This window comes from Brachyhypopomus gauderio, chromosome 2 (genome assembly GCF_052324685.1).
Source record: "Brachyhypopomus gauderio isolate BG-103 chromosome 2, BGAUD_0.2, whole genome shotgun sequence".
NCBI classification, from domain to species: Eukaryota; Metazoa; Chordata; class Actinopteri; order Gymnotiformes; family Hypopomidae; genus Brachyhypopomus; species Brachyhypopomus gauderio.
The window spans coordinates 40798241-40823603 of NC_135212.1; the positions used below are offsets into that span (position 1 = coordinate 40798241).

General features: G+C 50.0%; 2 protein-coding genes and 1 long non-coding RNA gene across 3 annotated transcripts in view; 1 reads left to right on the forward strand and 2 right to left on the reverse strand.

The window, feature by feature from the left end:
* Nucleotides 1–1375: 1375 nt before the first annotated feature.
* Nucleotides 1376–2382, forward strand: LOC143508903 (uncharacterized). Its single transcript, XR_013129528.1, has 4 exons — nt 1376–1555; nt 1698–1778; nt 1988–2081; nt 2176–2382. It is a non-coding gene; the product is annotated as an uncharacterized LOC143508903 (long non-coding RNA).
* Nucleotides 2383–3114: 732 nt separating this feature from the next.
* On the reverse strand, nt 3115–7179 carry arl6ip1 (ARL6 interacting reticulophagy regulator 1). Its single transcript, XM_076996157.1, has 6 exons — nt 7020–7179; nt 6483–6616; nt 6080–6199; nt 5041–5158; nt 4708–4792; nt 3115–4070 (listed from the first exon to the last, which is right to left on the reverse strand). Exons 1-6 carry the CDS (start codon nt 7053–7055, stop codon nt 3952–3954), a joined length of 612 nt encoding a protein of 203 aa, XP_076852272.1. The 5' UTR covers nt 7056–7179; the 3' UTR covers nt 3115–3951.
* Nucleotides 7180–7796: 617 nt separating this feature from the next.
* Nucleotides 7797–25363, reverse strand: part of smg1 (SMG1 nonsense mediated mRNA decay associated PI3K related kinase) — a 36091-nt gene continuing 18524 nt past the window's right edge. Inside the window, exons 31-62 of the mRNA XM_076996158.1 lie at nt 24854–25156; nt 24616–24760; nt 24396–24534; nt 23980–24201; nt 22240–22420; nt 21907–22068; nt 21486–21706; nt 21219–21373; nt 20863–21085; nt 20282–20528; nt 18548–18777; nt 17974–18222; nt 17448–17586; nt 17249–17358; nt 16945–17163; nt 16522–16715; nt 16192–16364; nt 15766–16045; nt 15367–15639; nt 14741–14975; nt 14321–14547; nt 14062–14218; nt 13711–13900; nt 13138–13610; nt 12893–13030; nt 12432–12764; nt 10821–11048; nt 10391–10602; nt 9909–10009; nt 9649–9825; nt 9140–9246; nt 7797–9037 (exon numbers count right to left, since the gene is read on the reverse strand). Of these exons, the coding sequence (XP_076852273.1) occupies nt 8960–9037; nt 9140–9246; nt 9649–9825; nt 9909–10009; nt 10391–10602; nt 10821–11048; nt 12432–12764; nt 12893–13030; nt 13138–13610; nt 13711–13900; nt 14062–14218; nt 14321–14547; nt 14741–14975; nt 15367–15639; nt 15766–16045; nt 16192–16364; nt 16522–16715; nt 16945–17163; nt 17249–17358; nt 17448–17586; nt 17974–18222; nt 18548–18777; nt 20282–20528; nt 20863–21085; nt 21219–21373; nt 21486–21706; nt 21907–22068; nt 22240–22420; nt 23980–24201; nt 24396–24534; nt 24616–24760; nt 24854–25156 (6521 nt within the window). The 3' untranslated portion in view covers nt 7797–8959. The remainder of the gene's footprint in view (nt 9038–9139; nt 9247–9648; nt 9826–9908; nt 10010–10390; nt 10603–10820; nt 11049–12431; nt 12765–12892; nt 13031–13137; nt 13611–13710; nt 13901–14061; nt 14219–14320; nt 14548–14740; nt 14976–15366; nt 15640–15765; nt 16046–16191; nt 16365–16521; nt 16716–16944; nt 17164–17248; nt 17359–17447; nt 17587–17973; nt 18223–18547; nt 18778–20281; nt 20529–20862; nt 21086–21218; nt 21374–21485; nt 21707–21906; nt 22069–22239; nt 22421–23979; nt 24202–24395; nt 24535–24615; nt 24761–24853; nt 25157–25363) is intronic.

Below are 25363 nucleotides of genomic sequence, written 5' to 3' on the forward strand. Positions count from 1 at the left end.
CATTTTCAGCCGATTTTTCACTCGTTTCGGCTCAATCGCGTGTCGTGCATCGTATAGTTTACACAGGTAAACGAGGAACGATTCACACCTCACGACCAACTCCCGATCAGAAATCGCAGCATCGCAAGAACATCAAACATGTTTGAAATTCAAATCGCTCCTCGTGAGAGTATCGCACTGTTGAAGCAGCTCCACGAGCCGACTCTCCCTGCGATTTAGTCGTACAGTTTGAGCTGGAGCTGAGTACACGATTTAAAATATCGCACAGTGTACGCCCAGCTTTAGCCGCAACATGTTTTGCGTTGAGGTGGTAACGAAGGGTGGAAGTGCTCCTGTGATAAGCGAACTCCTTCCTACATAAAGTGTAAATAACATTATTTTTGTTTGTACTTCCATCTGAAAGTTTCTTATATTTAAATTTCCCATCCACCAGCGTAGCCTCTTCAGTCATCTCCATCATGATCATCTTATTGTGTGTCCATAATCTGTATGCCCGGAACTCGCGCACTGAGAAACATTCCACGGTGCAAAAGTGTCTCGTCCGTTAAAATGCGTTAATTTTTTTAGTGCGTTAATTTTCCTGTAATTAATTAATCGAAATTAACGCGTTAAAGTCCCACCACTAATATATATATATATTGATTATAATATCAGATGTGCAGAAGTCCTATTTTATGAGGCAGTGAAAAGTTTTTGATCACTTTAGACTATTCCAAAACATCTTTGTTGGGCAAAAATGATTTTTACACGACTACAAGCTGAATATATTACTGCATTTTATTTTATAGAAAAGCAGAATGTCAATTTAGTGTCCAGTTTGCCTGTAAGCATCTCTAGAGTTTGAGTAGCTTTAGCAAAAGCAAAAGTTTTGTTCGGTGCATAAAATATACACAAAACATTAACAAACACCAGATGGCAGCAAAAAGGACTCCAAAATGTTCCGTAGACGTGTCTTCTAGTGAATGTGTCTTGTCCCTGTCCCGTTTTTAAAAGTAATTAATGAACTTATTTGTTTATTGATTTTTTGTTGTCATGGGTTGTATGGTGCTTTATGCTTTTTTTGCTTTTGCTTTTTTTTGGTTCCGACTATTCTATTTTGTTTTCTTAAATCCATTTTATTATATTAGTGTATATAGTATATTTGTACCATGATGGAGGCTGGATCCTACTTTCGTTGAACCAGTGTACACGTACATTGTGCAATGACATTAAAGTATTCGTATTCGTGTCACGATTCTTTCATTTCTTCCAACAGCATAAAATAGACACAAAGAGTTAAGAAATGTACTGTGCACTGCAGGTCCCACTACACAGCAGCAAAGACGACAAGGGGTGTCTTCTTTTTAATTGTGGCAGGTGCACACGCCACATTGAGTGCACTTCTTAAACCTTATGACCTTGCGCACGCCGTCTAAGACTTATGTTATATATTTTGGGGGGCCGCATTAGTTTAAACGGGTCAGATTCGTGCGCCAGGAGAGAGAGAGAGGAGAAACGGAGCCACCAACTCACGTCGGTTTAGCAGATCGGCGGCTCTGTGTTTATTAAACTAAAGGTCATAGCCTATGTGTTTACAGTGGCAAACGATAGCATAAAACGAATCAAAAGACACTGATCGATCACCTGAGTTCTGTTGAACATTAACACACCAAAAACATGATAATTCTGCTGTTCTAAAATTCGTGTTGTTTTTACAGTTTTATACGTTTGCATGCTGCCATGAGAACGATGAGACCATAAACATGACCACGTGACCAATTCGCAAACATGACTTCGAGGTAAGACCGGTAGCTCTGGGTAGCTCTATTCAGGAGATTCAAGTTCCCTAAACTTTGTTTTTTAAACTTTATATTAAACAAACACTACATTCAATTCCTAAGTTAATTTCTTACTCAGGACTGGTTGGGCGTGAGTAGACAGGTCACGAGGGACGGGATGTTAAGGATGTCTGATATCTACACGATTCTGTTTGTTTTTGCCATAACAGCAAAGCTCGTGTAACCGTCGGACGATCATTGCACCAGAGTACGTTTTCTCTTGGCGATCAAACCAAAACCGTGTACACCACGACGCACACAGATGTGAGTAGGTAGCGATCATGGCCGAGTCTGGACGTCCTGACACTACAGGTGTTTCGATGTATTTCACTCCCACTTTTCTGGTTCCGTTTCTCAGGGAGAAGTACAGGTGGGCAGCCATTGATTTTTCTGCTAAAGGATCCGGGTTATCCATCTCAGCATTATGGATCTCTGGACCTCAGTAATGTTCTTACATCTTCATACACCTCAACACATTCAAGAGATGTCCACAGCCACAAAAATTTAACACTGGTACACAAAACATCACATTTCTGTGTTTTAAGGTCTGTTTTCCAAGCACACATTTGGCAATAAAATAAAATGTTTTTATAAAATAAATCTTAAAATGTTTGTTTTTAAGCATACTAACTTTTAAATGTATACCATAGGTGTACAATACTTCGTTCTGCAGTATCTCTTGAAGACCTTAAGCACTACAGTAATTCTTGTTGCTTTTCTAAACGTGTGCAGCATAATGTCCTGCTTAGCCTCAGAACCGAGAACCGGGCTCGCAATCGTGAGAGCGTGGCCATGAAAGGAGTCACCAACCCTCCTGAGGCCACACCATACGAGAGCAGCTACTTCTCAGAGCACTGCAGGTCAACTCCCAGCAGCCAGCCTGCACATGCATCAGCCCAGCCCACACACTGACACCAGCACAACATCCTCACTGGTACCTCAGAGACTCACAACACCCTCACCACTCTCAACACACAGCAGAGTTGAATAATAGACAGCTCGTAATGTGCAATCATCGCATGCTGGGAGCTGAACTGGAACCAGCTGGTTTAATACATGCATGTACTGAACACACAGTCCAGTCATAGCTGGTTCAGGGTCACTACTGCACACAGCTCCATTCAATAAAGAGATGTACCACAATGATTTTACTAAGAACATCCTAAACTTTTCATGATGCTATGAAATCCCATCAGGAATCCTGAATTCAGGAAGTACTGAATTCACATTTGTTGCAGGAAGTGAACCATGTGGAAGAAAAAACATGCAGGTGTAAAGTGAATCCTCATCACATAAATATGTTTAAACCAGCCTTTATTAAGGTAACAGCAGTAGGAATGAAAAAGTAATACGAGATGAGGAAGAATGTTTAGACCAGCCAGAGGGAAAATCTAACTAGGAGACACACACAAATAGAGAAGAAAGAGGACAGGTGTATTTACAGGGGTAACCGAGGAGCAGGTGTGAGGGCCGAGTGTTGATGGGACAGAAACTCAACAAAACAGCAGTACACAGGCCAAGACCCCCCATACAAGCGCTCACAGGGCACCAACACAGCTTCATAACACTCCAGTTTACGATTCCAGTGCACTTTTTAAAAACGTTAAATGCCTTTTATTACGACACTCCGAGTACGATTACTGGTCACTTTCTAAAGCCACCTAGTAAAGGATTATATATATAAAAAACAAAAACAAAAAAAAAAACCCTACTTGAACACCTAGAATTGTGAAGGACCGCGTCAATGTGTTTCAGTTGCCTCACCGTATAAAAAGCAGATGGCTTTAGAGCAATTCCAAGGTTTTGCAGAGTTAAGCAGTATTACACACAAACACTTAGATGTGATGCTTATAATGATGCCATAGAATACTATCCAAACTCTGCTAATCAAGATGAAGCCCTCGTGTGGTGAACTGAAACACACATGATTTAAGCCTAAGTGTTTGCCTTTTCTCCAGCAGTTATTTGAGCTAAAGCCAGAAGCTCATGGGTCTGTGCCATTATTTAAGCGAATGGGGGTGATGGTGGCCATGTTTGAATCTTTCATACGACAGCATGAATCCTCTTCTCCATCTTTGCTGCTCTTTTGTACTCCAGTGTGACCAAGGCTCATCTCCAGCGTCCTGGGGGACATTCACTCGTTCTTCTTCTCCTTCTGCTTCAACAGCTTGTCAATCTCCCTCTTGGCCATGCCGCAGTACTTGGTGATGATGCCATGCTGACTGAGGCCAGGCAGGAGCAGCAGGAAGCTCACTGTGAATGCAGTAGGGGAGAGGTGAGCAGACAGGCAGGCAGCTCAATGCGAGTCACACTGGAAACCTGTGCTACGTGGAGATGAATGGATCGCCAAGGGTGGAACGTTTCCCTCAGAGCAGCAAAACAGGAATGTTTACTAGTAGAAAGGAGATCAGAGTTTGTAACAAAAATATTTACACTAAATGCAGAAAAAACAAAACCATTTATTTTACATCAAAACAAATGGTTGGAAATGCCTCAAGGCCTCTTTAATGGCCTCGCAGAAGAAGATTGAAGGAAAGCATATTTTTGGACCCATGACCCGGTTTCTTAACCTACATAGAATGAGCTCAGTGTTAGGGTTGTCTTACTCTGCGTGAGCCTGTATATCCACCCTGAAGTGGCTAGAGCTTCATACTTCACATAGACATCATTAAAACGTCATTACACACAAGTGCTGGTAAACGAAGAACATGTTACAGCTAGCGCTAAAGGAATCCAAATAAAACTACTTTCAGTCATGCTGTGTGCTTTTAAACAGTGGCAATTGGAAACACAGTTCACCTCTGAAACCATACTGTGAAGGCTTCTACACACAATGGGCTTTAGACAGAGAAACCCAACTCCACGTGACAGGTGCACACTGGGTACGTACCGATAAGGTAGGTGAGGAAGAGGTTATGGACCTGCTGTCCAATCCAGGCCACAGCCACGAGACTGCTGATCACTGACAGGAAATACTGTTGGGAAATGAAACCGGGGTATCGTGTGACTGATCAGACGGGACAACAATTAAGCAGTCTTCAATACAGTGGTGCTGATGTGAATGGACACTGGCCTACTGTTTGGTTGAACCCAAACAAAGGCACATGGCAAAAAAGTGAAGTCACCTACAGCAAAAGTAATTAGCCAATTAGAAACCAAGTGTTCAGCTGAAATTCAATACTGTGCGCAGTTACTTCAAATCAGAGATGAAAAGCCTGTTTACCATCTTGGGCTTCTCCTCCTTCAGAGCAAAGAGACGTCTGCACCAGCCAATCACGCGCCGCTGTGTCTTCACCAGGTTCCCGCAGATCTGGTGGAAACGCTGCTGCTGCTCTGTGGTCCTGAGGTGTGTAAGAAAGGAAGAAAAAAAACAATCAGGACAGGAAAGACACCCAAACAAACACCCACATTTTACTTGAAAACATGTGCAGGTTATCAGTTATTTGTAGAACAATAATATACTTTAGCATAGTTTAGTAGTAGAGACATTATATAACTGTAGAATATTCTGTATTTTATAGGGTATTATGGATGTTTTTTGTTTTAAGGGCCTAAAAGGACAAGTTATTTCTATACTTCTCCATGCCTGTTCTTAGTCACACAGCCCTGCACTACTGAAACCTCACTGTAAATGAGATGCAGGGATCTTAGATAATCTGATGCTGCAATGGGAGCCCTGCCTACATATGTGCTTACATGACACTTTATTTATGGACTTTAAACATGACCATATACAAGAGGGTGAAGCACAAGGACACTGCCAAGGGCTAAAATAAACCCTTGTGCAGGGACCTAGGACTGCAGTTCTGGAGGGGCTAGGCCTGACGCAGCCCACAGAGACTGGGAGAACTAATGCTGAGTCAGTGCAGCACTGCGTCAGACGCTCAACACCCAGACGCAAATGGAGTCTGCTAGTCAGCACAGATCAGGCACTCAGGAGCAGGACCACACGGGAGGAAGGGGGAGGTGCCAAGCACCAAACAGAGATGAGGTTTAGGCAGAGAACGTCAACACGAGAAGGTGTTACTCTTGCTTCTTATGTAGGTGGACATTCACAAGCAAATGTGATATTTAAATATTCCACCGTGAGCAAAAAACTGCTGAAGTAAAAGTGCTGAGAATTTGGACTTTGGCGTTCACACCGGAGAGCAAAGATGTTGCTGGGATTACTGGGAACACTACATCACGTGTAGGAGTTAATCTGTCTGTAGGAACAGGCCCCAGGAGGAACTTCAGTCAGCGTCTCCATGCAACACACGCACCACTTGTTGGAGCCAAAGATTCGTGGGGCGATGGTGGGCACCAGGTAGTCCGCCAGACACAGAACCATGACGCTACAGGACAGCCCGGTCAGCACAGACGGGTCCAAATAGTAGATAAGCCTGCCAAAAAAACAAAAACAAACAACCCAAACAAGCCATTTGAACTGGTTGAACTGGATGAAAGCCAAATGCTACAAGGATCAAGGCAATCTACTGAAACAATGCCACAATGTACAAGTCCAGCATGCATGCGGGCCGGAAGGTGGAAAAACTGCTGGAGATTCACATAGCTCCATTATTGTTCAAAGAATAGTGATAACAGCCATTGGAGAAACAGTCACACAACGTTGATCCAGAAGCTACAACACAAGGCGGCGTATTCCCTCACATCCCACATACTCACACAAACAGGACCGTAGTGGTGCCCATCAAGGCCCCGGGGAACCACGGCTTCTCCCACCTCAGGAACTGGTCCCCGGCCAAGATGACCTCCCCCCATCCTTGGAGCTGCTCCTCGAGCTGAGCCGTCTCCTGGGCCTGTCGGACAGTGTCGGACTCACTGAACAGACGCGTTTGTACGCGTGATACACGTAAGGTTTGTGCGTGTTAAACACTGCGAGTGTAGACCAGAGTCATGGCGGCCAGCCGCACCGACCCTCCAGGACACACCGGCCGTGTGAGACGCCCTTTAGTCGGCCACGCCAACAAGGAAGCGTTAACACGTAGTCAGACAGACATTGTGGACCGTTTCGGTGGTATAACCGAACTATTTCTGTTCTCCACGTCGGTTTTAGCAGTCCAGTTCCTACAAGGCCAGCTAGCTACTTGGCTGAAAAGACTGAAAACCGAATCTCATAACCGAACAACGTCAACTACGTTACAGAAATACGAGTCTAAAACACCTCAGCCAGTACCGCCCCGTGAACAGGTCCAAACTTACCAAAAGGTTAGCGCTTTTATTGTCGCCTTCTGCCATTGAAATCCTAATTTGTGGTGGAAGGTTGAGAGCAACTCGGAAGTGTGGCTTCCCCTTCTTTAATCACGTTCAAGATTACGCTGTTACGAAGCTCGCCGTCAACTAACCGTTAGACGCAGGATGTTTATATCTGAAACTCGGGCCAAGCGCAATGCTCACTGGGAAATGTAGTCCACAACTACGTGTGCGCTTAATAATAATAAAACGTAGCTTATACTTATTAGCGAGCAGTTTTAGATCAAGACTATTTATCTGAAGATATAACCTTGGCTTTTAAAGAGTAAATGGCATGCCAAGAGACATCTTTAAAACAATTTAAATCTATGGCTGACTGTAATCCGACCTAAAGACGAATTTAGAGAAACGAAATGTGCAGCAAGAAGCAATAAGTGATCTCCAAAAAGTGATTATTTTTTACATTTCCTCACATATGATGAATCAAAGCACTTCATTGCAGTCCTCAAATGAACCAGTTTATGCTCAGCTCCCCCACAGAGAAAAACAACAACTCAATTTAAAAAGTATAGAGCTAGGTCACTAGGTATCAGTATTATGGCCGATTTATGAATAACTTGTTTCCCATGATTTTTCATTGCTGCTTTAATATCAATGGCAGTCAGCACCCGTGACGTCTACCACTGTTAAGCTTGTTAAGAATGATCAGGAAAAAGGAAATGCAAAACAGGTCTCCCCACCCACCCACCCACCCACATGTATGAACGTGACAAATTAACATACAACTTATTTTCAGTACAGGTTTATTTGGCAAACAAAATAAGAGTAAAATCTTTAAGAGACACTAATTTACCATCACCACTGCACTATTGCATTTCTTACGTCTCCCACTAAAAATGTAAAACTAGTTCAAGAGTAGTAAAACACAAGCATAAGGGGGGGGAGGGTATGCATCAAAACGATCCACTTTCATAGGCAAGTCAAAAAAGGTGCGATCTAAACGTCTAGTAAAGAAGGGAGAAATATACCAACAATACACAAATTGTAAAGATGCATACTAAAGGGGGGGGGGAGAGCATTCTGAAATGGATTTACACATCTACTCAGATTACTGACTGGGCCTCACTGAGTCCTTCAACACTTTCACCACATCAAAGAAACATAAGCGTGTTTGCCACCTCGAAACAATCATTCATTCTCGGCAAACACTCAAACGCAAGGACAATCCCTTCGCCATTATGATTTTTCAGTTGAACCGCGAAACTCGCAACATTTAGAGGCATGAAAAATAACTTTTGAATAAATGTCTGAAAGGGGAGAGGAAGAAAGTCTTGATTACAAACACATTTAGAGATTTCAGAACTCTCAGGTCTGCCAACGGCCATCTGGCTTTGAATGGCGTCCTCGTTCCTCCGCCCGCCCCGCACCATGTCAGCCTGAGCTGCTACCAGTGCACCATACCCGAGCCATCCAAAAGCAGAGGACCAGACTCTCCTTCCTCCTCCTCCTCCTCTTGATTGAAGTTCAGAGGCACACCACTCAACGCTCCTCTCTGCTCTACACAGAGCAGCATCAGAACCAATCGTTTTCCTGCAGTAAGCCCCATATTGATCGTTGACAGACATTTTGTTATTGTTGTTTATGCAGGGGTCGGTTGGAGGGGGTAGGCCAAGCTGAGAGCTGCGCCCCCCCCCCCAACCCCCACCCCCCTCCCTGTCTCGGGACACTCCCCACACATCTCAGGGAGACAGATGCAGACCCATATCGGTGGTGGTGGCTGGATCGCCGGGTGCAGCCGGGCTACGGAGATCCCGTGTGGGCGTGCGGGGGGGGGGCCTCTACACCCCTCCCTTTCCCGCATGGAGCACTGTGGCTCCATCGCCCCAGACCCAGTGGATTCTGGTGGATTTCTACCCTCGCTGGACCGAAGTGACCTGCACAGATCCCGTTCACACCCACGCTGTCCAGCCTTCGTAGAGCTGAGCCAGGCTGTCCAGGTTCGTGGCCTCTTTGATGACATAATCCACCTGGAGACAGAGATGGGAGAATGTGCAACAAGCCATCAGTCTCAATTCAGTAGATTCAGAAGCAATAAAAAGCAAACGAATGGCCAAAGAGAAGGGAAATGCCTGCTCAGTGGCGCTCATCCTCCTGTTAGGGTCCACGTCCCTCCCTTCCAATTTCGCCTTCACTCTCTTCCAAACGCTCACAGCGTACGAGTTCCTCTCTTGTACAGCTGACCAGAGAGAAATATGTAAACTGTCAGCTTACTGCATATCATTCACACTGTTAACAAACCCGCAGTTGAAATCTTTACTTGGGTCTTTCAAACAGGCTAGCAGATCAGACCACACTGAAACCAGAGTCAACCCTTCAGCTCTTAATCGTAATGAACAGGAAAACTCGTAGACACAGTCCTTTAGATATCATTTTATAAACAATTACATACACAAATGTGATTGGACTGTTCATACAGTAGTGGAATACCAAGACAGAAACTCCCTAATCTAGCATTTAAATATCTGAGGAATTTGTTTAAGTTTGAAGAAACCTTAGAATTTGACTGCATTCTTTACTGAATATAATTGTGTTTCTATAATTAATGGATTAATTAGGAATGATTCGAGTGTGGACACACCTCTCCCCGTTTTTGGGTCCCTCACTGCCCTTTTGGGGCTGGGGGCGGGGCCTTTGGTGGCAGGGAACAGGGTGCTGGGCGGGGTGTCTGCGGGGGTCCCAAAGTTGCGAGGGAGGGCTTTGCGAGCGTTCTGAGACATGCTGTCGGGCTGGGTCTTCACCACACTGCTACGCACCGCTGCACACGCAAGGGCAAGGACATGAGACCATACACCGTGGTTAAACCAACAGTACACGAAGAGGCTTCAGCAGCAGGCCTACCAGCCGCGAAGCTCGTCTGCATTGCTGACGTGGGACTCGCACGGTCACTTCCTTTCTCGGTGACCAGGGGCGAGGCGAAAGCCACCAGTCGATTGTAGATGCTGCAGCGAACACAGGAACAAGGCATGAACAGAGAACTCTGGGCTGGCACACAACTGCACCGAACCGCTCAACACCACCTAGGACCGCTGTAGTCATCTTCACCACCATCAGTCTTGGTCAAATCGCACCTAAAATCACAGACTTTAACTAACAGATGTCAGCACGGGGTCTTAATCCAATCCTGACAGACTTTCAGCCATACCAGGTTTTCCCTCCAACCCAGTTACCAACTGTGAACCCACAGCAGCCTTATTAAGAGCTCTGCAGCTCCAATGATGATCTGGCTGACCACGGACATAAATGGGGGGGTGACCTCAGAACAGTACTGGATGGAAATGTGGAGCGTGGGCAGCTGGCCAAGGATCCCCAGACTCACTCACCTCTGGCTCTGGGTTTTGAGCTCTGTGAGTGTGGCTGGAATCTCCTGCAACATCTCCACCTGCTCCGAGCCTCGGGACTGGCCCGTGGCCTGCACCACCGTGAACAGCACTATCTGAACATTGTCCTGCCAAGCCTTGTACTCCGACAGGAACTGACGCACGCTCCCTTGGTAGGTCACTTCCTCTCCTTCAGCCAGAGCGTTCTCCTCGTCCTGGCAGACATGACAGGTGGGGATTAACAGGCAGATGCTCACACCAGCCAAAAGGGCTTCAACGTTACTGCAACAACGCGTTACACCACCCACATCTGCATATCCTGTAAAGGCTGAGTCTTTAAAGATTTTTAAAGCTTAAAAGGAAGCATTGCTCAACACAAGGGGGTCTAAATCAAGGGGACGTGCTGTCCTCGCCTGGAGCTTCACCGACTCACCTTGGCCATTGCACGGAGAAGGTGCTTGACGTCCGCCAGTTGGCGGTTGTGATTGGACAGGATGCCCTTGATGGTGTCCACCAGGAGCTGAAGAGTCTCGGTCACGCTGTCTAGCTGCTGTTCGCGCTCCTCCTGCAGGCCGTGCTGGCTGGCCATCTCCTGCGACAGGTGCTTCAGGGCACACGCCAGCCACTCGGATCCGCCCACAGGCAACTCCATCACCGGGTTCTAGAAACAGACCATCAACGCACCGTGACATGATCAGAACCAGGGGTGGAAAGTAACTAATTACATTTACTCACATTACTGTAATTGAGTACTTTTTATGAGTAATTTGTAATTTTCTGAGTAGTTTTTGAAATATGTAATTCTTACTTTTACTTGAGTAAATTTTGACCCAAGTAGTTTTACTTCACTACATTTGAACGGCCTCACATTACCGAGTAAAAAAATATTGATGGTGAAAAATTAAATGCGGGTAGAAATTAAAACTTTGAGTCCCAGAACTGAAGGCCAATTGCGTGGCCTTGCCTTGCGCGCACCCTTTCCATTGTCTCATAATCAGGTCGTAATCTGGTGCACGTTTTTTCCAAAAGGATGAGATTGTTCTATCTTTAAATCTTCTATCCATCAGGTTCTGTGGGATCCTGTGGACATTTTATTGTGAAAAGTGGAATCCTGTGGGCACTGTATTTTGAATAGTTGGATCCTGTGAGCATTTTAAATAGTGGAATCCTGTGCGCATTTTGTTTTATTTTGAGATGTGGGATCCTGTGGTCATTTTATATTTTATTTTGAGTTGTGGCAACCTGTGGGCATTTTATTGTGAATAGTGGGATCCGGTGGGCACTGTATTTTGAATAATTGGATCCTGTGAGCACTTAACTTTTAAATTGTGGGATCCTATGAGCATTTTTTTATTTTTGATGTGGGATCCTGTGGGCATTTTATTGTGAGTAGTGGTAACCTGTTGCATTTTAGTTTGATTTGTGGCATCTTGTGGGCACTTAATTTTGTGTGCATTTTGTTTTTTGAATAATTTGTAATTTCAATTTCTTTATTCTTATCATAGTGTTGTCCGTTGGACAATAGGACTGAAAATTGTTTGCACTTTATGGTACAGGTTGTGACTGTCCTTGTGCTGTGAGGAAGTATGTGCCTGAGCCCAGCTGATCTTTTTGCAAGTGTGGATGTGCACTTAAATACACTTTGAAATCGATTAAAACAACTTGTGCTGAATTTGGTTAATGATTCATCCATGCATTAAATAACTGAAAGTAACATTTACTCAAATTACATTTTAAGTGAAGTAATTTTGTACTTTTACTTGAGTAAATTTTGAGATGGGTAATTTTACTTTTACTCCGAGTAGATTTTAGGCAAAGTAATGATACTTTTACTCAATTACAATTTTTCAGTACTCTTTCCACCTCTGATCAGAACACAGTCGTACACCAGCCACGTGTTACCTAGATCAACCAATTGAAGAAAAAGAAAGTAGTTTTACTACAATTCAAATAGTATACTCCAGTGCTATAACAGGAGAGTAGGAGAGTGGCTCCGTGAGCGAGAGGAGAGAGGGGAGGGAGGGAGGGAGGGAGGGATACGGACCAGCCTGTGGAGCAGCTGCAGCTCCAGCGGGGAGACGGAGGTGCTGAACTGGGCAGCGTAGGAGCAGGTGGCCTGGCAGCGCTTCACCAGGTCGAAGAGGGCGGCGTCCATGCTCAGGGCTTCAGGCGTGCGCGTGCGCAGACCCTCGAAGTTCAGCACAGTGCTGCAGAGGAAGGTGACCTGGCTGGTGCGCTGGCCCTCCTTCACCACCAGGGCGCGCCGCTCGGTGATGGTGCCCTCGAAGTCCTGCAGCACGGGGGCTAGAGCCGGGTTGGCGCCGCCCGCCCACTTCAGCCTCTGCTCTATGCTGCCCTCTAGCGACGCCAGCTTCTCCTGCAAGCCCACACAGCAGAGCACAATCAAGTCGCCGGCAGGGTGAGCTGTGTGGAAGGGAAAGGGAAGGTTAACCGAGAGTGGGCGGGGCTTCCCGGGGCGGGGCTTCCCGGGGCGGGGCGCTGCACCTGAACGCCGGCGATGGCCGCTTCGTCCTGGCTCAGCTTGTAGAGCTTCTTCTTCATGTTGCTGAGGATGATGGAGCGTGGAGGGGGAGTGAGAGTCATGGGCTGCGTGCGAGAGCCCAGAACGTCTTCGTGCTGCCACTGTAAACACACAGCAGGGTTACAGCACCGCCCAGAACTCACGAGGAAGGAGCAACGTCATCATTTAGAATATGCTCAGTGTGTGTGTGTGTGTGTGTGTGTCTCACCTGAAACATAGCGATGTGCAGCTGTGCCCTCTGCAGGCTGACCTTGTAGGCATCTATGCTGACCTCTAGGCGGCGCACCAGATCCAGCTTCTTCCAGGCCGTGTCGTAGGAGCTGGCCAGCACCGTGGCCCGGTTGAGCAGCAGCTGGGACAGGCGTCCGGCCTGGACGCCCTGCTCCACCGCCTTCTTGCACAGGTCATCCAGCGAGACCTTGCCCTCTGCGCCGAAGTCCTTGGCCTCGACCTGGGCGACGAGGTCGGTCCCGAGGGCACTCAGGGCACTGCACAACGCCAGGCCCAGCGCCTGCGTGGGCAGGCCCATCAGCATTTGCCTCACAAAGTCCGCCGTGAAGGCCTTGATCGGCCGCGTCATCTGGTCCTCGCTGACCACGGTGGAGCTGCGATAGCCGGCCTTGGTTGCGGGGACGGGACCGTTGGACGGTGGGGGTTCGTCTGAGGCAGCGGGGCAGGTGCCTGGGGAGGACACGGGAAGACGAACGGTTAAGAACGAGAGAGGCCATGCCGAGAGCCTGGAGCTTAGCCAGGATCCGAGGAGGCTTCCGAGCAGACCTACCCGACAGGGTCTGTGCGAACGAGGCACACAGGCGGAAGAAGTCACGGATGGTCTGGAGCCTCTTCAGAAAGAAGATCTCCTCCAGAACCTGGCGGGTCTGCACGCTGTCGAAGAAATGGACCTGCGTGGCCCGGGCCTCCCTGATCACGTCCACCTTCCTCCAGGCGGCCGGCACATCCATGGAGTTTAGCTGGACGGGAGAGACGGACAGGAATCCCACATGAGCAGGACCGGCTGAACATGGATCTAGGCTCGGCTAATCAATCCATCCATCCATCCATCCATCCCTTAAAAGGAAAACAGAAAAAGCAACACTAGACCAAACAGATGTGCTGCGCACACAGCAGTCACCTTCTCAACCAGCAGTCCAAATGCAGTTTCCAGCTGGGCGAACATCCCATCAAACGCCACCAGCAGCATCTGACCGGCACTCATCTTAGGAGTGTCCTGCACTGCCCCCTCCAGGGCCCTCGGCTGGATCAGCTCAGAGTACTGGACACGCAGCACCCTGTGAGAAACACACACACACACAAACCAAATTACATAATCACTAAACAAAGAAACGACTGGGTTTGATGAATGTAAATCAACTGAACAAGGCTGCGGTTACCTGGTGACCTCGAGGTAATGTGCATCCGTGTCCTCCTCCAGCCCCATGGTGGTGTTGCGGAGGTGTGACTGCAGGGCCTCTCCCAGCCCCTGCAGGGAAACCCCGTCAGCGCACTGCTCTATGAGGGAGTCCAGCTCAGCCAGCATGGTCTCCAGAGTGCTCTCGCCCTTCAGCATACAGCGCAGAGCCTCGGGGAAGATGATCTGACGGAAGTTGGTGTTTAGCTCCTGCAAACAACGAGAGCTTTTAACTTTGTGTGCAGAAGTTCTCGATTATAGAAATCTACTACTTAAATAAACATCTAAATTAGGATTACCGTAATTCATATAACGCCGGAGACGTACATGCAAATGTGAAACACCAATTAAGAAGGAAAAGAACTTTCCAACAGGTGAAATTTGAGACGAGGGTGTAGCGGACCTGCAGACAGGTGTAGACGCCGTTGGCCAGGTAGACGGCCTGCGAGGTGTGGGCGGGGCCCAGCACGTCCAGGTCGCGGGACTGGAGATGGCACTCCTTCAGCAGCTGCACCAGACACGTGATGTTCCCGCTCATGCTGCACAGCTCCTCCAGGAACCAGGAGCCGTCCCGTGACGTCAGCTCCACCAGCTGCTCACCGGCGCTGGCCGCCGCCCCCTCCATCACCAGGTTCCGCCTACATCAGCGTGGGAATACAGGTCAGGAACTTAAGGCTGTCCAACAGCCTGCCCTATTTTTTTATTAGTCCATTTTTAAAATATATTTTAAAATTATTATCTATTTGTAGTAACTTATAGTTATAGAGTCACGAAGATGTGAGCAGGTCATAATCATTTTGTATACACTAGGGAAGGATAATTTGGGAGGCACTTCACAAGTGAGAAAAAGATCAGGGTGAAAGTGCATGAGGCAGACAGACAGAGGCAGACAGACAGAGGCAGAGAGACAGACAGAGGCAGAGAGACAGACAGAGGCAGAGAGACAGACAGAGGCAGAGAGACAGACAGAGGCAGAGAGAGACGGAGAGAGACAGACAGGCAGAGAGAGACGGAGAGAGACGGACGGACCTGGTGAGGGCGCAGAGTGCAGAGACGATGATGCCGGCCAGGCTGAAGGAGGCCAGCTCGGCGTCCTCACACAGGAAGACCTTGATGCAGCGCTCGATCTCCTGCAGCTGCTCCTCACACACGGGCACGCTGGCGCCCTCCGCCTTCAGCCGCTCCACCTGCCGCAGGAGCCGCGTGTTGGTCTCGGCCGCGTGGTGCTGTAGGGCCATCTCCACGCCGGACAGGAACTGAGCGCTGGTCGCCGGAGGTTGGGGGGAAAACTGCACCTCGTAGCTGGACAAAGCGAGAGACCCCGGATGAAACGCTCGCCGCTCAAGACAGACTTAACGACATTTGTTGTGTTTGAAAACAGGGTGAGGGCGGAGGGTGAGGGCGGAGGTGTGGTGCGGTCACACTCACTGGCGATACACGGCCTGGCAGCGCTCGGCGCTCATGTCGCACACCAGCTCCTCCATCCAGTGTTTCCAGGCGTAGACGCGGTGGCGGTGCAGTACGGCCCGCGGGTACAGCAGGGCCACCGTGGCGTAGCTGTGCAGGTGCTCCAGGCAGCCGCGGAGCTGCGAGCGGCGCTGTTGGAGCAGGCCGCTCACCTCCGCCTCCAGCGCCTCGCACTGGCTGATCAGGTGGGCCTGGCCCGCGTTCTGCAGGAAGGCCGTCGCCGGGACGTAACTGGGTGGTCCTGGGTGGACAAACAGGACACGCGCGGTCACGGTTTGCGAAAGAGGCGTTTTGCCAATTGTACAGGCTTGCTTTAATTCCTTCAAGGTGAACTACTGTGCTGCACTCTCATTCAGGAGGCCATCAGGACCCTGAAGATGCAAGTACCCAAGTCTATGGGGCTACTGATCTCCTGCAGCAGGCTGGCCAGCTGCGTGGCCTCCAGGCCAGTGAAGGCAGCCTGGTACTGAGAGATCCACTGGTCCAGGTCGGACAGCTTGCTCTGGATGGCGTCCTGCACGGTCCTCTGCCTGGACTGCAGCTGTGTGTGCTCCGAGTACCTGGGGGGGGGGGGGGGGGGGGGGGGAGAGCAGGTGAACTCACATAGAGAGAGTCCAACTTCAAGAACACTGGAGCATTTGCGAGGCCCTGGACTCCTCTGGCTGAGGTTCAGGGGACGTGGGAGCTGAGGACTCTGGACCTCCAGGCTATGCTGACCTGTGCTCCAGCGTGTGGACGGGGTGGTCGGACCTGCCCTCAACACCCTCCAGGAACTCCATCTCCTCCATCAGCTTGCCCTGTGCCTTCTCCACCTGGCCGAGCTGCTCCTGCAGTCTCAGGTAGTCCTCCACGGCCAGCTCCAACTGCGGCACCACCGCCAGCATCTCGTCGCGGTTCTTGAACCAGTTCACCTGTGGGCCAGGCACAGTTTAAATATCGTAATAGTACAGCACAAGTGGAACTCAGCAGAGTTTCTTCGTAAGGCTCACAGTCACACCGGATACTTTACCACAGGTAACGAATGCACCCGCTTGCGTGCGACTATCTTTACAGAACACACAACAAAACCCGGCACAGCTGCTCTGGGACGTGGAGCGGCGGGAGGCCGAACCACCGGTTGAGGATTCTCGCCGGCCTCACCTTGATCTCGGCCACGCGAGATGAGAAGAGGCTCCGTGTGATGTCTCGCTCCATCTCGCGCTTGCTCTGCTTGTTCTCCGCCTGCTGTCCGCCGCCCCCGTACACGGCCCCCGCGAAGCCCACCTCGCCCCCGGCCGTCCAGTCCACCAGGGGGTCGTACACGAAGGCCTCCAGCAAGGTCAGCAGGGTCTCCCGGCCACGACGCATCATCTGGATCACCTACACGGCCCAGCGAGCCTCGGGTTACACGGCTGCACATTTAGGCTCGAGGCCTAGTGGACTCAATCAACGGTAGTTCTCTGACCTGTTCACAGGACAGTCTGAAGATCCCCTCCACTCCTGTGACTCCTAAAGCCGTCTCGATGTTGTGCGTCATACGGAAAGGCACCTTCTCTGGAACCCTTAGACTTTTCCCTGTAATCACAGCACAGCCCATCTAATATCTGTCCAAACACCTATACGAGCTACCACAAGGTCTTCACAGGGGAGTGAACATGACTAACCTTTTTCAAAGCAGACATTGTAGTCTATGTGTACCACTTCGCCCGTTGTCATGTCAATCAGGACGTTGTCCAGATGACGATCACCTAAGCCGATGATGTAGCCCACCATTGACATCACAGCCGTAGACCTTGCATACGACTATCAAAAAAAAAAAAAGTACCATTACATTTTTTTTTTTTTAACAGCCCAATGAAACTTTTCCTCCAGAAGATGGTGCTGTTGCCCAGTGGCTTCTTAGTGCTTCACCTCCCACTAAGGTCTACAATATAGTAAGACAGCGATGGTTGACAATTTTGTGATGGAAGTCCTTCATACAACAAGGGACTGGCAGTGTCAAATATTTGCTCATCTAGTTCTGCACATCTCAACCCAATTTGAGACTCATCAGACGGTCAATATAGGTAGAGCTGAACCATACAGAACTGCTTAAATACGACAGGGGTACTGAATGGAGTAAGAGCAAAAATGTTTAAAAACTACACATCTCTGCAAGGAGCCACTGAGGTGTCTGAGGCCTGTGCTCACCTGAGTGACCCTCCACCACTCGCTGGGTGTTGTGCACGAGCACCACAGCTCCTTTGCAAGCAGGTTGGGGGGAGTGGCCTCCATTAGCTCTCGGAGCACATCTCTCATGACGCTGAGTGGCCAATCACGACGAGACACATCTAGGCTGAGCCCCACCCCCTTCAGGGCAGGGCCAATCTTGCTGTAGTAGAGCTCGCTGGGGCGGGGCACCACCGGAAGGTTCTGGGGCTGTTGAAATGAGTCCTGGGCCTGAAAGGGACAAGCAAAGTCTAATGGCTTACAACACAGCCCCTTAACGGGCTTAGAACACAGCCCCTTAACGGGCTTAGAACACAGCCCCTTAACGGGCTTAGAACACAGCCCCTTAACGGGCTTAGAACACAGCCCCTTAACAAGCTGGCAGTCAAGCCATGTAGTTCTTGTCAGCTACTCCATTTTCTTGGAGATCTCAGCCCAACTGTTCCAAAAACACTTCAGAATCAGCCCAAAGACAAATGTTTAGGGTATCGAGCCAAACTTTTCTCATTTTCCAGTCAGCACTTTAGATGGCTGGTGTAATAATGGTCTCACTGACCTTCTGTGCCTGTAGCACGGCCTCGCGCTGCTGCCAGCGCTTGTAGAGGCCAAAGAGGGGCGTGGCTCCGTCCACCCACTGGATGAGGCCCGAGCGCGTGCCCAGCGGTGTGACCGAGTAGTGGCGGGCGTGGAAGTGCGGGCTCTCCTGCTGGTTCACCTTGGTGAACATGGTGTTGACAATGGACAGGAACTGCATGATCCTCTCGTCCAAGTGCAAGTCCTCCAGGCCTGGAGAGGAAGAGGGGGAGGTAGAGGGTGAGGGGTCGGCGGTAGAGGGGGGAGGGGGACGGCGGTAGAGGGTGAGGGGGACGGCGGTAGAGGGTGAGGGGGACGCCGGCCGTAGAGGGTGAGGGGGACGCCGGCCGTAGAGGGTGAGGGGGACGCCGGCCGTAGAGGGTGAGGGGGACGCCGGCCGTAGAGGGTGAGGGGGACGCCGGCCGTAGAGGGTGAGGGGGACGCCGGCCGTAGAGGGTGAGGGGGACACGCCAGTAGAGGGTGAGGGGGACGGCCGTAGAGGGTGAGGGGGACGGCCGTAGAGGGTGAGGGGGACGGCCGTAGAGGGTGAGGGGGACGGCCGTAGAGGGTGAGGGGGACGGCCGTAGAGGGTGAGGGGGACGGCCGTAGAGGGTGAGGGGGACGGCCGTAGAGGGTGAGGGGGACGGCCGTAGAGGGTGAGGGGGGCGGCCGTAGAGGGTGAGGGGGGCGGCCGTAGAGGGTGAGGGGGGCGGCCGTAGAGGGTGAGGGGGGCGGCCGTAGAGGGTGAGGGGTTACACCAGGTGTCCAAGGTTTGGTGCGGTCAATATTACAATGCAGCAAATGATTTGATTCCGTACAAGTCGACTGGATGCTGCTTCAGAGCCTCAGGCTGTATTCAGTTTCAAAACAATCAGACGAGCGACACACGCTAGCCAGCTTGCTCAAACAGTGACGCGGCAGTACCCTCCCTAGCTAGGTACGCCAGAAACGAAAGACGGATCCTCACGTCAACGTCGTAAGAGGGAAAAATGTGCTCAAGCAGTCGTGTGAGCATATTTCACCTACATCACTGACGCAGACAGCCAGCCAACAGAAAACCAATACACATAAGGTGTTAAAAAATCCCTCCCCTGCAACACAAGCACCCTGAGCAACAAGCACCGTGAGCTCTACGTAGAGCTGGACACATGACAGATTAGCGTAGTTAAAGGCTACTGGGAGCGTTCTCGAGTAATTAGAGAAATGCTCCACAGGGAGTCTGAGATCAGCCCACTCCCTCTTGTTGCTATGTGAGCTCATAGTGCTTGTGTTTCCATCGCAAATAGGCCACCAAGAATGCATCTTATTTGTTACATTTCATGGGATCCCATTTTAAACAGTAAAATACTGACGTTTAAAGCAGAGCATTGGGTGTGCAGTTTAAACTATTTTATCACTCAAAACTTTATTCAGTCAGGCTACTGTTACATGTGTGCTAGACACACACACAGAAGATAGCAAAGACTCAAAAGCTCAGACCAAAGAGCAGTCCAGGGAGAACGAGACTGACAGAAGCCCTCTGGTTCTCCTAGCTGAGGGCCTTCAATAACTCCCTAATGTCATTTTAGTTGACGCAAGTTTGAAATATTAAATTGCTTAAAAAAGGTGCTCTGCATTCAATCCATTAACCAGTTTACATTCATAAAATGAAGTTCGATAGAGATGCAGATAGAGAACTAATGAGCAGAGCCATCTCTGAACAGACATCTCTCCTCACCTTTGAACAGGTAAGGGTAGTTCTTGCCATCAGAACCCAGGAAGTAGAGCTTCTTGGGTTTGGTCTTGGTGGGTAGGATGGTGATGGTGTTACCGACGTTCTGGATGGTGACGGCGTCGGTGGCCGACACCTCCCCCGGGAGGGCCATCTCCGTGTTGCTCATGGAGGCGAGACGAGGGCTGATGTCATCCAGGCGCAGGAGGTAGCTGGCACGTTTCTGCGTCCGCTGCTGCAAACTCAGCATGATCTGGGACGGCACACGCACGGTTCCGATGAGTCCGCAGCCCGCGTGAATACATCCACATCCTTCTGGATTCTCACGCAGAACTATCACACTTAAACACTACATGTCCTGACCCAAGTCATTCCAAAACTACAAAACCTCCATCCAGTTGCTTGATTCTGCTCAAACCTTTGCTAGTGGTAAACTGTCTTTTTGCTCATCATTGCCAGTGTGTGTATTTATTCTACACAAATCTTTAATTGAAAACTAAGCAGAGATCTTGTGATTGGATATTATATTATTTACATGCAAAACTGCGCATAAGTTTTAAGTAGTAGCTGCATCCTTGGCCACCCACCTGTTTGAAAGGCACCCAGCTGTTGGCAGGGCTGGCGGGGTTAAGCGGACTGCGTAGTCTCTCCAGGGCGCTGCGTATGGCCTCCCCGTACGTCTCCTGGAACCAGGTCTCGTGCGGCGTTTCCGCTGCGGCCGCCGTGATGCTGAGCACGTGGTCCAGGGCGAAGACCACCGGCCGCATGAGGGCCGAGTGCTTCTCGCGCATGATGGCCACCTTCTCCTCCCTACAGCGGTGCCCCCCAGACACAGAGTGATGCGGTCAGGGAATAAGAATGATTTTACTCCAACACCCCTGGCCCCCACAGATGTGTAGCTGGCCCAGGGGTGGAGCGAGGGGCGGATGTCGGAGCTGCTCACTTGCGCAGGGTGTTGTTGTTCTGGACCCTCTTGACCTCGTCCTCCAGCTGCTGTATTCTGCGCAGGACGTGCATGTGTTGCTGCTGCAGGACACCCAGCCACAGCTCGTCCCACAGCAGAGTGACCCGCCGCAGCTCGGCAACCAGCATCTGGACCTGCGCGCGCACGTACACACCCGGTCCGCACGTCACACCCGGGCAGCATCAACACCAAACCCCAGCGCCCAGGCTGTCGTCTCAACCACCCCCGGTTTTCCGCTGGACCCACCTGCAGGACCATGGTTGGGTTTCCGGAGGACAGCGTGTCCACGATCTTGCTGTAGCAGTCCTGCATCATGGCCTGGTCCTGGCTGGAGCAGAGCCCCAGGTCGTCCCCGTGGCCGCTCTCCTGGGAGGTGGGCGTGCTGCCGGTCTGGCTCTCCGCCCCACACAGACCCTCCCCCTGCATGGTGCCCAGCAGGGTGGGCAGAGCTGAGGGCAGCTTGCTGCCTGCACCAAACAAACGCACACAAACGTGCGTCAGAACAACACGCGTAGAAAACGCAACACTCCTAAACTCCATGAGCAGTACAGCCTGTCCACAGAACTCAAACCACATCAGAAACCCAGACAATCCGTACTCATGGAAAACGTGAAAATGAACAGAGTGGACATATAAATGTGAGGGGGGGGGGGGGGGGCGGTGGCACCTGCTGTCTGGGCTTCTCCGCCCAGCGAGATGGAGCCCACGATGGCGGGGTAGAGGATGAGGTGGGGCGAGTCCTGGGCCACTCTGCACAGCAGGCTGCAGATACTCTGGCGGATGTAACCCTCAGGGTGGTTGAGTCTGGAGAACAGCTGGGGGATGATGCCTTAACAGCCAGAACACACACAGGGTCAGGGAGACATGCCTGGTCATTTAAACTCACTGGGACACACATACGGTCAGCGTATTTATCTTCAGTTTGAGTTTTAGCATTTTGAAATATCTGCATGGCCATGTAGTCTAACCCCCCCCATTTGAGGAGAAATGCTGACATCACCTCTCCAGGGGGCGGTGGGCGTGGCCGCCAGGCCGAGCTCAAGCCCCTCCCTCAGCTCGCCGGCATGCTTCACCAGCAGGCGCAGCAAGCGCAATGTCGCCATGACGATCACGTCGTCGCTGCTCTGCTTGCGGCCCTGGTTGTTCAGCAGAAGTTTGGGGTCGTCCTCGTCAACAGGCACCTGCACAACACACGCACGGTGACCAGAGTGTGACCAATTTGTTCGCACGCGCGGCCTAATTTCTTAATGGTGTGACTAAAAAAAATCTGAGGCCGCACGGGTGCGACTAGCTGTTCGACGGGAAAAAGTCTCCCTGTGGTTCAACAACAGTAATTTCGTTGACGAATAAATTGTCATAGTCATGACGAAAACGAGATGATAACTAAATAAAAACTATACGAAGGGATACAAACGATGACAAAATTAATGGACATTTTCGTCAACAAATAAAAAGGAGTCGAAAATATTGGCCAGCGACGACATCCAATCAGATCTGATTTAGTTTAGTGAAAGGTAGGGATAAGATGAGATCCAACCGTAACTACTTTAGCGTACACGGAGAGGCGGGACAAACCGGGTAACCATCCAATCAGAACTAACCATACCAGCCTGTGAACTATGGCCACTCATGAAATTCAACTCGAAGTTAACTCGACAATGTCAGCAGGGAGAAAGATAAGAGGCGATATATGGACACATTTCTCATTTGACTTTGAGAAAAAACAAGTCTGTGTATAAACCAGCTGGGACTATGACGTTGGGAAAAATACGACAATTGAAACGACATCTGCAGGCAATTGCATTGCTGTTTTTACAGCACCCAGTTTTAAATCGAATGTAATATGCATTGTTCATAAACTCTATATGCTTTTCAGGTAGAGTGGGCCTACTGGTCATCAATGGTTTGTTATTGTTATGCTCAATAACTAAAAGTTCAGGTCAATAAAGTTGTTTGGAAATCTGTTTTTGTATATATTACACATATAAACGATAATATTTTGTAACTGGTTAATAAATGTTTCATTTATATGTATATAATGGCCATTTATATTTTAGTCAACTAAATTCTAATGATAATTAGTCGACTAAAATTAAAAACTCCAATGACTAAAACTAAATGACATTTTAGTCAAAAGACTAAGAAAAAAATTTGTCAAAATGAACACTGCTCCCCTCTGCCTTTCACCAGCAGGCAGCAGCACACAGATCAGATGAGGCCGAGATGATAATCAAGTTTACCGGTGTCTACAATATTGCAAAAGAAGAACTTCCCTTCACTAAATTCAAGTCAGAAATAATTCTTCAGATGAAAAATGGCTTGAACGTAAACCCGACGTACAGCAATGATGTCGCGTGCGACAAATTGTTAGTGAATATTGTCTATATGGACAGCAATAAAAAAAAGAAAAAAAAAGTGAAACCGGAAAAACTGCGGAGTTGAATGTGATGCAGTCAAAAAATTTGGGTACACCTAACTTTTATGCTGGTGCACCTAAGAAAAGAATTATGCGTACCAGTGCAAAAAGTTAGTCTAGAGCCCTGGTGACTCCAAACTACACGGAGATCAACATCAGGGTTCCCTACACGGCTCGCTTAAAGTGACTAACCCAATGGAGGGACTCGCAATCGGTCTTAGGACTTCAATTACATCAAACTGGCATTATTTCTTGACTCAGTGCATTTGACCTGCACTGCACAGGACACCAGTTTTATACACCAGCGCAATAAGCAAAGCTGACCTGTCCTGCGTTGAGCTTGAGGAAGGTGAAGTAGGCCCTGCAGGAGACGCGGTAGAGGCTGAAGATGCGGTCCACCACCCGTCTCCACACCCTGATCAGACCCTCCATCACGCCATCCTCCGCCTCCGACAGCCACGCACACGAACCCAGCAGCTGTCTCCAGATCACATCCACCATGTCGTCTTCATCATCCTCTTCATTCTGCAAGGCCATGTCCTCATCCTGGAGGCAGGTTCATACACACACACGATACATAAGCGATTTGGGTTAGCAAAGACTGTACAGACACTATGGACCAGTGTCCACAGCCCACATTCCTGATCGGTGAAGGGGCTTCTGCACAGTGACTGCTGTCCTGGGTCGGGTCGCCCCACCACGCCCCTCAGCGTTCTGGTTTCCTGAAGGCCAGCGCTCACCTGAATACCAGCTGGACGACACATGGCCTGGCCCAGAATGCTGAAGATGGTCTCCTTATCCTCCTCGCTGGTGCCCGACGGAAGCAACTCCTCTATCTCCTTCTTCTCCCCCAGGAGCAGAGGAACGCCTTCTCCTTGACTGGAGGGACAATAGCAAATGTCAGTACTGGTCACATGGGAAGTAGAACAGACTGAGACACTGGGACACACCCGTCCCTACCTGGCGTTGTCCACCACCTTACGGCCCCATCGGTACGCCCAGCTGGCTAGCGCGGCCCAGGCCTTGGCTACCTCGGGGGCCAGGCTAGTGGACAGCTGGTACAGCTGCCCCAGGACAAAGTCTGCCTCCCCGACACCTACACTCACTGGCACACAACAACCAGACTGTGATCAAACGAAGCCCATTTTCTTGAGATTTATTACCCACCCCCACAACATCTCCTGTTCTGAAGCGATACCTGTGGTCTCCGTAGTAATGCGGGACGGGCCCTGCTCCTCCACGGGCGGCTCCAGCAGGCCCGCGACATTCTTGCTGAGGGTGGAGAGGGCGGAACCCGCGGAGAGGGCGGAGCCTGGTGCGGGGGCGGAGCCAGCGTTCTTCTTCACCGCCTGCTTGAGCTGCGGCGTGAGCTCCTTCCAGTCGGCCAGCAACCACTTGCACAGCGTGAGCACGGATCGGCACGCGGCCCGCTCACACTTCCCCGAGCGACAGTACGACAGCGCGCACGAGCTCAGCGTCTCCATGGCAGCTGCAGATTGCCCTGAGAACAGCGGGAAGGAGAACGCTTGTGTTCACACACAACGATTTAAACACTCTGTAGCAGCATGAGTGTTTCCAACACACGCCAAGAGCTCACGAGGGGCTTAAGAATTACCGGATGAGTTCAACCAGGTGTAAAAACGTGGATGTCGTGGGTCCCGCAGGACAGGGACAGGACACCACGCCCCCCACAGAGAACCTTCTGGGT